The sequence below is a fragment of the Etheostoma spectabile genome, unplaced genomic scaffold (genome assembly GCF_008692095.1).
Source record: "Etheostoma spectabile isolate EspeVRDwgs_2016 unplaced genomic scaffold, UIUC_Espe_1.0 scaffold00003724, whole genome shotgun sequence".
Lineage (NCBI taxonomy): Eukaryota > Metazoa > Chordata > Actinopteri > Perciformes > Percidae > Etheostoma > Etheostoma spectabile.
The window spans coordinates 88,605-102,772 of NW_022603066.1; the positions used below are offsets into that span (position 1 = coordinate 88,605).

A 14,168-nucleotide genomic window follows, 5' to 3' on the forward strand; every position below is an offset into this window, starting at 1 on the left:
AGTTATAATTTTATCATTGAAGAACCTCATAAAGTCGTTACTACTAAGAGCTATGGGAATACTTGGCTCAGTAGAGCTGTGACCTTCTGTTAGCCTGGCTACAGTACTGAAAAGAAACCTGGGGTTGTTCCTATTTTCCTCTATCAATGACGAGTAGTACGCTGCTCTGGCATTACGGAGGGCCTTCCTATACGTTTTAAGACTATCTTGCCAGGTTAAACGAGAATTTTCCAGTTTGGTGGAGCGCCAGATCTTCTCAAGTTTCCGCGATATTTGCTTTAATTTGCGAGTTTCAGTGTTATACCATGGAGCTAACCTTCTTTGTTTTATTATCTTCTTTTTTAGAGGGGCAACAGAGTCTAGAGTCATTCGTAGCGAGCCTGCTGCACTATCAACAAAATGATCGATTTGGGAGGGACTAATAGCATAGGAGTCCTCCGTTACTTTGGGACTTGGTAATGAATTAAATGCTAACGGAATCGTATCCTTAAATTTAGCTACAGCACTATCAGATAGACATCTTGTATAGGATGTTTTGCCTAACGGCGTGTAGTTCAGCAGTATAAACTCAAAAGTTATCAAACAGTGGTCAGATAGGAAGGGATTCTGTGGGAACACTATTAAATGTTCAATTTCAACACCATATACCAGAACAAGATCGAGGGTGTGGTTAAAACGGTGAGTCGGTTTATGTACACTTTGAGAGAAGCCAATGGAATCTAATAGAGAGATAAACGCAGTGCTAAGGCTATCATTCTCATCGTCCACATGAATATTAAAATCCCCTACAATAATAACTTTGTCCGTTTTTAGCACTAAGTTCGATAGAAACTCTGCAAATTCGGATAAAAATTCAGAGTATGGACCAGGTGCTCGGTACACTATAACAAATAGAACTGGTTGCATTGATTTCCAACTTGGGTGTGAAAGACTAAGAACAAGACTTTCAAATGAGTTATAATTTAGTTTAGGTTTAGAGCTAATTAGTAGACTGGAATCAAAGATAGCTGCAACTCCACCTCCTCGGCCTGTGCATCGAGGAATGTGAGTATTAATATGACTGGGGGGGGTGGACTCATTTAGACTAACATATTCTCCATTACTCAGCCAGGTTTCAGTAAGACAAAATAAATCAATATTAGAATCTGATATTAATTCATTTACTAGTACCCCTTTAGAAGAGAGAGATCTGATGTTTAAGAGTCCACATTTAATTCTCCTATTCTTTTGAACTAATGCACTTGTGGTTTTAATTGTTATGAGGTTTTCATGCACAGCTCCTCTTCTGTTTACCTTTGATTTAAATAATTTTAATGGTCGGGGGGCAGACACCGTCACTATGGGATTTTTACTAGGTAACACCTGGAATAAAGGAGCAGAGAAGTGTGTTAGACTGGGACTCTGCCTCCTGGTCCCAACTATGGATTGTCAAGGATTAGGTCCAGCAATACACTTGTCAATGTTTCTAGAAATGAGAGCTGCTCCAGTCCAAGTGGGATGAATGCCGTCTCTCCGAATCAGATCAGGTCTTCCCAGAAAGACTGCCAGTGATCCACAAAGCCCACATCATTATCTGGACACCACCTCGATAGCCAGCGGCGAAATGACGACATGCGGCTATACGTGTCATCGCTGGTTAGATTTGGCAGGGGTCCAGAGAAAACTACGGTGTCCGACATTGACTTCGCGTATGTACACACCGATTCAACATTAATCTTAGTAACCTCCGATTGCCGTAACCGGGAGTCATTAACGCCAACGTGAATAACAATCTTGCTGTATTTACGTTTATCCTTAGCCAGCAGTTTCAGATAAGACTCAACGTCGCCCGCTCTAGCCCCCGGGATGCACTTAACTACGGCCGCCGGCTTCGCTAACTTCACGTTTCTCAGAATGGAGCTGCCAATAACCAGAGTTGGTTTCTCAGCGGGGGGGTTGCTGAGTGGGGAAAATCTGTTAGAAACGCTAACGCTAACAGGCTGGTGGCGGTCCGACGCCTTGGAAAGCTTACGACTGGAGATTTCAGGTACACTGGATGCAAGACAAAAGATTTCTTGAGTACTTAGGGAAACAAATTGATTGAACACAACACCACCCAAACATCAGCCACAATTAGATGGGAAGCCTTTAAGGCCTTTATACGAGGACAAATTATAAGCTATACGAGCAGAAAAACAAAGGAGAAACAGGAGAAAACTAAAACCCTTGTAGTCAAAATTTGTTTACTAGAGGAAAAGAGTTTACAAGCAGGCCAAAATACCGATAATGTTTAAAAAAAATTACTATTGTTAAGGACCCAATATAATGAAATAACTCATGAAAAAGCAGTGGCCGATTTATTAAGATTAAAGCAACAATTTTACGATCAGGGAGAGAAACCAGGAAGGCTACTTGCTTGGCGCATAAAACAACAGGAATCAGAAAGAGCAATTACTAGTATTGAGGATGAAAATGGTAATATAACTATAGACCCAATGGAAATTAATAAAGCGTTTAGAAATTTCTACGAAAAACTATATCGCTCTGAATATATGGCAACGACTGAGACCCTCTCCATGTTTTTTGATAATCTTAACATTCCCAAAATACCTGAGGAACTGAAAATTAAGTTAGATAACGGTCTTACTGCAGCTGAAGTTATGGAGGCTATAACTACATTAAAAGGTGGTAAAACAGCAGGACCTGATGGCCTGCCTATTGAGCTATATGAATATTTCAAAGATAAACTGGTTAGGCCACTCCTTGACATGTATATAGAATGTTATGATAGTAACTGTCTTCCTACTTCTATGAGAGAAGCCTTGATCATCCTTTTACCAAAACCAGGAAAACCAAACACAAAGTGTGAAAATATGCGACCTATAAGCCTAATAAATACAGATACAAAAATACTAAGTAAAATTTTGGCAAGAAGGTTAGAGACCGTGCTCCCGGGCATTGTGGGGGATGATCAAAATTGGTTCATTAAGAGCAGACAGGGATTTCATATTGTAAGACGTGTCCTAAATATTTTGCATAGTCAAAAAGAGAAAAAGGATACGGCTCTTCTCTTGCTTGATGCAGAGAAAGCTTTCGATAGAGTCAAATGGGCTTATCTCTTTGACGTTATTGTGAAATTCGGATTTGGTACCTCCTTTGCTCCTTTCTGCGTTGAATAAAGCTATTACATTCCAATCCCGCGGCTGTAGTGTTAACCAATGAGGTGATCTCTGAGCCGTTTAATATTACCAGAGGCTGCCCTCAAGGCTCACCTCTGTCCCCACTTTTATTCATTTTGGCTATCAAACCGCTAGCAATAGCCGTAAGGTCTAGCACTCGCATACAAGGGATAACAATGGGTGGCATGGAACACAAAATAGCTTTATTCGCTGACGATGTTGTGCTGTTCTTAAAACAGTTAAACGCCTCTATACCAGAACTTCTAGAGCTGATTAATCAGTTCGGAAATATCTCCGGATATAAAGTGAACACATCAAAGTCATCGTTAATGTTGCTCAACAAAAATATCTGTCCAACTACATCAGATTTTTTTACCTTTTAAATTAACATCCAGCTTTACATATTTGAGTATTAAAATAGCTCCCCAATTAGAAAATATAATTTCTACAATCTACAATGCTCTAATGGAATCAACATCTAAAGAGTTAGAGAGATTGCTGCCTGTACCAATTTCCTTGATAGGAAGGATAAATATACTGAAGATGAATACTTTGCCTAAATTCATGTATCTATTCCAAAATATCCCTTTGGCGCCACCTGTTGGATTGTTTTTGAAGATTAACTCATTATTTAGGAAATTTATTTGGAACAAGAAATGCCCTCAAGTTCGTCTATCTCTTTTTTTATCTTCCATTTGATACGGGAGGGTTGAAATATCCCAACCTGTACTGGTACTATTTAGCTGCACAATTGAGAACAATGATGTTTTATTTTTCCTCTGGACATGAACCATCATGGGTGGATATGGAATCTTGTGATTTTGCGTTGCCATTAAACTTGTATATATACACTCAGATAAGTTTAAACAATTGAAAACACTCACCACACACCCCATTGTTAGGAATATGATTAAAGTATGGTATGAAGCTAGTGAGTACATGAAAATAGCGGACTCTCTATCCCAGTTTAGCCCCATTTGGGGCAACACATTATTCAAACCAGGCACAAAGGACGCAGGATTCCGGTTGTGGGCTGAAAAAGGATTAAGCAAAATTAGTGATCTTTTTGGGGAAGGACAGTTGATGTCGTTTGAGCAGATATCTACTAAATATAATATTCCAAGAAAACATTTCTTTAAATATTTACAGATAAGGAGTTTTGTGCAGAACCAATTGTTAAGCTTGCCAGTACTTTCTCCCTTGGATGAATTAATTACAACAAAATGCAACAATAAAGGATTAATATCAGTTTTTTACAGCTGGTTTGCATCAGGGTCTACTGAATCATCTTCCCCAAAACTTGAATTATGGAGGGTGGGATTGAGAGAGGAAATATCTGAGGATGAATGGAGACAAATATGTACAAACTCTCAGAGACAGTCAGGTAACGTTAGCTTAAAACTACTTCAGTATAACTGGTTGATGCAGACTTATATAACTCCTGTCAAATTAAATAAGTTTAATAAGAATGTGCCTGATACATGCTTTAAATGTAGAGAAGCTCAGGGAACATTTGTGCATTGTGTTTGGGAGTGCAACATTATTAGAGAATTTGGGGTAAAAGTGATCAATATTACGAAGATAATTATATCCGTGAATATTCCTCTAGAAGCAAAAATGATTTTGCTACACTTCTATCCAAAAAATCTAAAACTAAACCACCAACAGCGTACATTTATAGATCAGCTATACTGCAAGCTAAAAGAATGATCGCTCTTATCTGATCCACCAGTTATTGGAGCTTGGATTAAGTCCATGGCACAGTGTATGGCCTTGGAAAAAATAACATATTTTACTAAAAACAAAATGCATGTATTCAAAGATATATGGAAGCCGTTTATTTACTACATTAAAAACGATAATATTGGTCACTTTTTACAGGAAGTGTAACTATGAAGTAGGGCTATTCATTAATAGATTGGATTGTTTATTTATTTTCCTTTCTGTTATAGTGTCTTGCTGGAAAATGTAAATTTTGTGTGTAAAGTACAGTAATGTATATTTGGTTTTCTGGGTACCTTGCAATATTTGTTGTGTATATAGATCCATTCTTGTTTGATACCTTTGTTTTTTTTTTAAAGTGAAGAGAGCAGTGTGTTCGGTTGTGTTGGGGTGGGAACTAAGTGTTGATGTCTCTTTGTGAATTGTCTTGTAAAATCAAAACTCAATAAACACATTGTTAAAAAAAAATATATATATTAAGTTCTGCTTTTTGTGATGTATCAAATACTTATGTCATGCAGTAAAATGCAAATTAATTAATTAAAAATCATACAATGTGATTTTTTGAATTTTTGTTTAGATTCCGTCTCTCACAGTTGAAGTGTGCCTATGATAAAAAAAAATTACAGACCTCTACATGTGTGGCACTGTTTGTTTAATTTTTGCCCCTACTACCTTTCAGTGTAAGCTAAAAGGAGTGAAAGAAATGTTTGGGGACTTGCATAGTTAAGACAGTATTGGGAACAGACAATGTGAAATGAACCGAGTAAATATGGCAGGAAACTGTGGTTGTTTTAGTTGGCCAGGCTAATGCTAATCACTTGTAAGTGTGAGCACTACAGCCTGAGTGTCATGAGGGTGAAAGGGAGAATTTTGTGATGTTTTGATAAGTGGAGTGTGCAGTGGTTGGTGTTTAGAGCTTGGTTCTGATCAATGTTTGACTGATACAGTGGCTGGCTGTGGGTCAAAGAAGTTATGTTAGATGGTTCAGTTCACGGGCATAATTCATAGAGGTTAAAAACTGTGAGTAATGGGGCAGGTTCGTAGATTGTTCAGTCTGGAGTGGAGCTATTGTTTTCATGTGTTTGTGTCATTTGGATGTATGCATTGCTTACCTGCATATATATGTTAAGAATTGTTATGAAACTAGCTGACGCCCGCAGCGCAGAAGTAGAAGTCTAGGTGATGAAGTTTAAGTGTAAATGCTACAACTCCTGATCTGTGTTTTCAGATTAGTAGTAGTAGTATTATTCATATCCTACAGGAAAGGAAGAGTGAGCGTCACCTCATTCTTAAAAGTTTAACACATGCTTTGTGAGTAGGAAAACCTGCAAAATCGGCAGTGTATCAAATACTTATTCTCCCCACTGTATGTCAAAACCTATAGCCTTTCAAACATCAACATGTCATTTATTAATGTGTATTTGTGTCAAAATGACATAAACATCTTTTCCTATTCTATTTTACTTGGAAATGCTTCCAAGACACTTGCGTGTCTTGTGAAAAATAGGCGTTGGTTCTATTTCTAGTATGCCGGCGTTTTTGGCGCGGCTCAAGCTGCGCGTGAGACGTGTGTGTCACGCAGGCAGTGGGTAAGCGCTTACCTGTTACCATGGAAGCAGAAATAAAAAATTGACATGCCACGCAGCTGACATGCTCATTGCATCCAGTGGGTGACCTTTCCGTCTCTATGGTTACAATCCTGCGTCCAGGGACGTGCACAGGTACGGGCTATTGTTGCCTGGGCAACTGCCCGTTTGCCCTGATTGGTTTAGCTGCCCCTCTGTTAAAGTGCCTTAATAAACTTTTCTTTTTTTGCTGTTGTTGCTTTTGGAAAAAAAAAATCACGCTAGCTTTGAATAATGTGAAGCTTTAGCCTGAAACTTTTGCATCATGTTGGTGATGATTTTTAAATGGACTTATGGCATGTGTTTTTACTATTTTAGTGTTTGCATGTTTTTATTGTTTGCTGCATGCTTAAGTTTTATTACAGTGTTTCTTAGTGCATGAACTGTTGTGGATATTACCACACCACATTTTGACAAGCCTGGAGCTCCTCCCCTTTTAACTCTCAGACCTAACAAGCTCAATGCAGGACAGGTGGGAACACCCTCAGCTTAATGGGAAGCAGGTGTAGTAGGGTGACTTACCAGTGAAAAGGAAGAGAAACTGAGAGAAACGGAAAGAGAAGACGTGACGCTGAGGAGCAGGGGGAACTCGGGAGGACCAAGCGGCGGGAGCAGCTGAAGCGCTGGGCCGGCTCATGCACCAACAGAGCTCGGGCCGTGCCCAGGCGGAGCAAGGGAGCCGGAGGCCAAAGAAACCAAAAGGATAAATGAAAGAAGAGGGGACGCTGAGGAGCAGAGTAGGGCAGAGCAGAGCAGAGGAGAGACCGACTGACACGGAGGACAGTGGAAGCCGAGACGAGCAGACTGGCTGGAGTAGTTGCCGTTGGGACAAGTCGTTCGAAGTGTGGGTGAACACGTGGTGCAGACCGGATTACGTCCTTAGAGCCCGAAGCAACAGGGGGACTGCAGCCACCCAAATGAGGAGTTCAACGCAGGAACGCAGATAAGTGAAGGAAAGTCTTCCAGCTGTCCTCTGGGAGAGTGTGTGGAAAAGAACTGTTTTGTATCTTGCTTGACTGAGAGCTGCCTTTGTTTTTCCTCGGTGTCGGCCATGTGGAAAACGCGACGCGGACAGGCGTAGGAAACGAAGAACCTAGGTTTCCCTGGGTGGAATCGGCCGTTCTTGAGATCAACATAACTACAGACTGTCACGAACACTGGGGACTATCGGCTGTTAATACTCAGTTTTTTAACTTTTTATTACTTTTTTATTTATTTTTTTATTTTTTGTGCTCTTCTACAACTTTTAACCTGTTTCAGAATAAAGTGTTACATTTGCGAACTGCTTGGTCTGGTTCCATGTTGTATTGTCAGTGGAAAGACTATTGCTGGTATTGTAGTTTGGGTTTTAACGGACACACCAGCTTCTTGCCGGGGTGTGTGACATATACAGTACATATTTGTTCATATTATTGTTCCTCTACCCTTATAGTTTATTTCCTTTAAGCATGTTATGTTGCACCATCTACTGAGGCAAATTCCTTGTGAGTGTTACTTAATGGGTGATGAATCCTGAATGACTTTAAGAAATTAATTCTGATTCTAATATATATTGTAATTATTTTCTATTCTGTATTGATAATGCTTGTCTATGCACCAAACATCAAAGTCTCTGTATGTGACAACCTACTTGGTAATAAATGGGATTCTTATTTTGATAAAGAAGAAACATTTGTCTAGTTTTGGGATACATTTAGTTTTATTTCTGCGTTAGCAGCCCTTTATGGAGGAAGACCTTCCATGCCTATTCCATATTAAGGAAACTTTTTAATATAAGAAATGAAGCATGTTATTCAGGATACTGTTTTCATGTGGTCTGGTCAGGTTGGATAAAACCTCCTACCTTGGGCACCGGGATCTCCTTTCTCTCCCTTTGCAACTGGTCCTTGATTCCCTGGTGCTCCTGGGATTCCAGGAAAACCTCTGGGACCTGCTTGCACACACACACACACACACACTAATTGTTTTTTGTTGCACATGTACAGTATATATTTCATAAATGCAAGTTGTGCAAATCTTATTTTTCACATTCTAAACCCTGTCAGCAGATGATGACCAGAAGTTAGAAGAGGAAGAGAAACTGAACAACTTCATAGTTGCAATCTATTGTAACATTTTTCCAAGAACTGAATTTCAGTAAAGTCATCTAGTTTACTTTCACACTCTCAGCATGAGGATCAGATTTATTAGGAAATCTCTCTCCCTGCTTACAATACAACTTTATATGGAAAGAGCATATTTTCAAAAACTGTTACATTATGTATTTGTCAATAGACTAATTGTCACGTTATGGTCCTTAGCAGCTGCTGTTGACACTAAACGTTAATCTTTTTCTCACTTTTACGTGCGGGGTCTGGTTTTACCAGAACAACTCGTGTCTCTGATGATGAAAAATGTCAGCAAAACAACTCTAATCTATTTTTAAAAGTGGCTGGTGAGAAAGTGGCATACGAGTCTACAGCCATGCTAACATCTCTTTAATGTAGGAGAAAATAGCAGAATGCTTACATGCTCACCGACATGTAATGTAGATGTTTAGCAGGTATAATGTACATCTTAATTTAATGTTAGCATGCTAACATTTGCCAATTAGCAAAAAACAAAGTGCAGCTGAGTTGATTGAAGTCATCAGTTTTACACGTATGTGGTGATAAACCAATGTTCCCACAAAGTTTCAGATTGTCCGAGAGATGAGAGATAACATTTTGATTTTTTATAGTAACATTATGTAACTATATTTACCTTAGAATTACAGCTTCAACATCGTTTTGATGCTACTCAGACTTTAAATAGAGAGAATGGTGCGTCTGACATTACCACCGGTCACTCCAGTCGCCTGCTCTTGCACTATGTAACTTGTAAAGTTAAAGTGCAAATTTGATGACTAGCTAGTTTTTGCTCATGAGTAATGTAATCATAACAAATACATATAAGGCTGTCCATATTTACAACAGCGGTGTGCTAGGGAATAGCCCTCACTATGCCAAATCTTGCTGTAACTTTTACATTTGTACTACCATTTGTAAATCCGGCAGTTCTATGATGCTTTATAATAAAATAATAAAGTTGGCATGCTTTGCCTGAAGCAGGCATTGTGATTTTTTACATCAGTGATTCCAGCTTTGTCTGAATGTCAGAGTTTGTTATTTATGCAATTTGTCAGCTCTGGTGTGCACTGAAGTGCCCAGTGGCATCTTAGCGTGAATGCAACACCCTTTTCTGTTGCAGCAGCATTTTGGGATTTGAGTTCCTTTAAAAAAATTATATTGGCTTTAAGAATAACAATAAGTCCATTATACCACAAATAATTATCATGAAACCCACCAATTGGACCAGCAACTCCTGGATCTCCAGGTTGTCCTTTGAGTCCCATTTCACCCTTTGGTCCTGGAGGGCCAGCAACACCCCTGTCACCTGGAAAGAAGCATACAAGTATATCATCTACTGATGAGCTGCATCTATTGCTGCTGCATGCTGAATAACGCACACAAACAGTGACGATGCACAATAGGTTGTACACCAGTCAGGAGTAACTAAAAAAGTCTGCAGTTTTAAGTTGTTTAGACCACAGGAAAGATGTGGCAAAGTCATGGTATTTCAGTCAAGTCCTTGGAAGTCAATTGAACAAAATTAGAAAAAGTATAGAATTCTGATGTTAGGTCTTAGACACTACAATGTTCATTATGTCCCACTGTACTGTAGTGCTGTTCTCAAAGCCTGAAGTGAAAGGTTTATCCTGAGGGTGGTGTTGGAGAAAAGGTCAATAGGTTAAGAGGAGTAACCCCTCTGGAAGTTAAACAATAGATCTCATGACAATCTGCTGATTTAGATTTTTTGACTTTTTCAGTAGAAGTTTTGGCTTAATGGCAGCAATATAGGAAAGGTCAGGGTGTCACCAAAATCCTTTAGACACATTGTATGAGGATCACAAATATTCGCAAAGAAGTGCATAGCAATCTGAGGCACAATTTGGGGCAGTTGTGGCTCAGGTGGTAAGAGCGGTCGGCAAGGTGGTGGTTTGATCCCTGGCCCTGCAGTCCCATGTCAAAGGGGCATTGGGCAAGACACTGAACCCCAAATGGCCCCAGATGCTGCGCCATTGAGTGTTAATGAGCGTGAATGTTTATCTAATGAACAGCCTCGGCTACCAGTGTGTGTGAATGGTGAATGGATCCTGTACAATGTAAAAGCACTTTGAGTAGATGTTAAGACTAGAAAAGCGCTATATAAATAGATATATTATTATTATTTAGAGTCTATTTACATTTACAAAATAAAAACATTACCGAGAAATGAGTTATAGTGCCACAGCAAGGATTTTATAAATAGATGGTCATAACTATCAGTGCCCCCAAAGCAACCCTGCCCCCACAACCCTAAAATACCCACTATGTGTAAGTAAGTAAGTAAGAATTATGGCACACTAACACTTAAAATACATTTCTGAGTACATTTGCATATGTACTTTGGTTGTGTTTTTTATATAAGCTACTACAAGTTTCTACCACACCCTATTTTTGTACTTCTTCAATGTAATTTTTTTTTTTTTTTGTGAAACTAAACTAAGAATACAGAGGACATGACCCCATAACCTCAGTGTCCTCAATGTTAGAAATAACCCTGTCTGGAGCAAAGTGTTGCACAAACAGATGTTTGCTTGTCTTTAGTATGCCATTTGTTCCTGTGCATGTCAACCATACTTAACAAATCATACACACATGCACACTAACACATGCAAGGATTGCTTGGTCATTATCACAAATTGTATGTTTGATCAAGGACTCAGGGCAATGGGGTCGGACGTCTTGAAAGACATCTGCCTCAAACTGTAGTAATTTGTTGTCCAGCCCTGATAGAGATTTCATACAAGAAATGTCAGTGCACTGACTACAGCGCAAGGGTATGTGAAATAATGACTGCTCCCATCCATCAGCCGGTTTTCATCAGCCGTCTGACAAGAGATGGCAGGTCATCAACGCTGGGATCATCGCCAGACCTGTAGCTGAAAGCTAATTGACAGAGAAATTCATTTTTATTTCATATTTCTCTGTCATTCCCCGGAGTCCTTATGTTCTTTTCCCCCCAGCATGTTTCCTCGGATCAGGGAGGCGCCAAAAATCAGGGTAGCAGCTGTCCATGGTCCCGCTACATGTCCTGCGATGCCATGTTACATCCTGCTACGCTCTGCGGTGCCCAGCTACGTCCTGCTGTGCCTTGTAACGCCCACAGTGCCCTGCTATGCTACAAAGAACTACTACAAACAAACTCTTCATTCTAATCCCAACCGGTCGTCAGACACCGCCTCCCAAGAGCCTGGGTCTGACCGAGGTTTCTGCCTAAAAGGAAGTTTTTCCTCGCCACTGTCGCACTGTTGCTTGCTCTGGAGGAAAAAACTGGAACTGTTGGGTCCTTGTGGATTCTGGAGTGTGGTCTAGACCTGCTCTATCTGTGAAGTGTCTTGAGATAACTCTTGTTGTGATTTGATACTATAAATAAAATTGAATTGAATTGAATTGAATAGTAGTGTCTTAAAATATTATAACTTTCATACTTATTATATATATTCATATCTTGCTTGTCATATATTCTTACATGCTTATTATATTTTATAATCTTATATGCACATTTAACAATACTGTGTTTCTCTTTGCTCTCCCTCTTTTTCTGTGTTGCTGCTGTTTCTTACAAGAGGTCATAAATGTCTCACTGTTGAATATCACAAGCAGTAAATATCTTAGCTTTGGAGGTCACTCAGAGTATACTTCGCTCAAGCGACCTGCACTTTGCCCTGGTTTTTCTCAACATAGGCATAACCCAAATAACAGATGTCCTTGTTTCAACAATTGTGAATAAAGAGACAGAGCTGCAGAGAAATCGCTGAAGTTCCACCAGAGCCTTGCTGCAGATAGGAGGCTCTTCGCGTGACCTTCCCTCTTGCAATTGTCTATCAAACTGCTAATTTGCCGTCTGAGTCTCTTTTCTTGCTTGACCGTGTTTATTTAGTAAGTTAAAGTGTTATGAACCTGACATTTTCTGGTGCCGAAACCCGGGAATCAACAGCTGAGAGGACCAGGACCGCGCTCAATCAAGGCCGGAGAATCTGTTAAAAGCCGTCCACCCTTTGCGGGACGGGGCCATAGGTTGATCCGGCGCTGCCCTGCTCTTCTTGGTGACGACTTCCACGGTCAAGGAGCGAACAGACACGGGTAAGTGATGCAGTTTTTATGCTTCTGAGTGGACACACGTTCTACTGCAGGAAAGGTGCACAGGGGGCCTGGGGTCCCGTTATTGCAAAGCTAAGTGAAAGTATCATTGATGTTTATTCTTACGGTCTGGGACCATATTGAGTAATATATTCTGTTGCCTGGGGCCAGATATAAAGCTTGAAGTAAGTGTAAAGTTGGTGTTTATTTTCGGTCTGGGACACAGCTGAGGTGATAACAGGGAAATATCAGTTGATATTTTCAATGCGACATTTTTCCCCGAGCGGGGAAACGGGAATGTCTAGAGGCCATTCTGAATAATTTCAGAAGTTCGGCAGGGTGATCACATGCTTTATTGATAGCGCTATCTTGTGATTCTGTTTGTTTGTTGTTCTGTGAATTAGTTTTGTGTTTTTACTGTTTTGTGTTTTTTGCTGTGACGCTATGTTTGTTGATTCATAGCGGGTTATTGTTTTGTGTTGTCTGATACGCTATGTGTGTCTTTTCATAGCGGGTTGTTGTCTGATACGCTATGTGTGTTGATTCATAGCGGGTTACTGTTTTGTGTTTTTGTTGTTACGCTATGTGTGTTGATTCATAGCGAGTTGTTGTGTTGTTTGTGACCATTTACTATTTGTTTGAAAAAAAAAAAATATATATATATATACAATAAGGTTGGTGCTGCACAGCGGTTTATTGTGATAACTTGTGGTTCTTTGTGGGATTTTGCTTAGACCAATGCAACAGGTTGGTGCAGTGCAGCTTTTTATTGTGGGATTTGAGAGTTGTGAAGTAAATTTGGGAGGAGATATGGGTCAGAAACAGAGTGTAAAAGTCCCTAAAGATGTGAAATTTATGGAAAAAATCTTCCCGGAAAGCATAGAATTTGTGAAAGAATGGGTAGATGAGTATGGTTTTGATGGAAAGCACAGATTAGCGTCTGTGAATGGTTTAGCCTACTAGAGCAGGCAGAGACAGAGATTGAGAGAAAGTAAAAAGGGAAAGAATTAAAAAAGGGACCAGCTACAAAATGTGCTATAAAAGACAAAATTCCAGGTACAGAATGTACTGTAAAAGACAAAGGTCCAGGTATAGAATAAAAAATAATATAAAAATATTATTTTTATATTAAAATGTTTATATAATATAAAAATATAATTAAAAAAGGGTCAGGAACCACGGAGGGCTCGCTGATCCCACTCTGAAGTCCAAACGAAAAGGAAGCAATTTCAAACAGCGGGGGTAAGTTGCAGTTTCATTTAAGTTGAAGTTTTGCCTATAAACAATTTGAATTGGATATTGAGACACTTTGTGGGACAGATATTGGCCGTGGTTCCACTGACGGTAGTCGGTGAAAGTCTATCTTTTGTTTTGGGAAATTTTGGGTTGTGTGTGTACAAAACAGGAGAAAAAGTTTTTTTTTTTTTGTCACCCAGGTTGTTTGGTATGACAGAGAA

General features: G+C 39.6%; 1 protein-coding gene across 2 annotated transcripts in view; it reads right to left on the reverse strand.

Annotated features, from left to right (window-relative positions):
- The window catches only part of marco (macrophage receptor with collagenous structure), a 42,592-nt gene that overhangs the window by 11,506 nt on the left and 16,918 nt on the right, over positions 1–14,168 (reverse strand). For both annotated transcript variants that reach the window (XM_032507669.1, XM_032507670.1), the window contains 2 exons: positions 9,833–9,922; positions 8,352–8,438 (listed from right to left, as the gene is read on the reverse strand). In XM_032507669.1, coding sequence (XP_032363560.1) covers positions 8,352–8,438; positions 9,833–9,922 — 177 coding nt within the window. The remainder of the gene's footprint in view (positions 1–8,351; positions 8,439–9,832; positions 9,923–14,168) is intronic.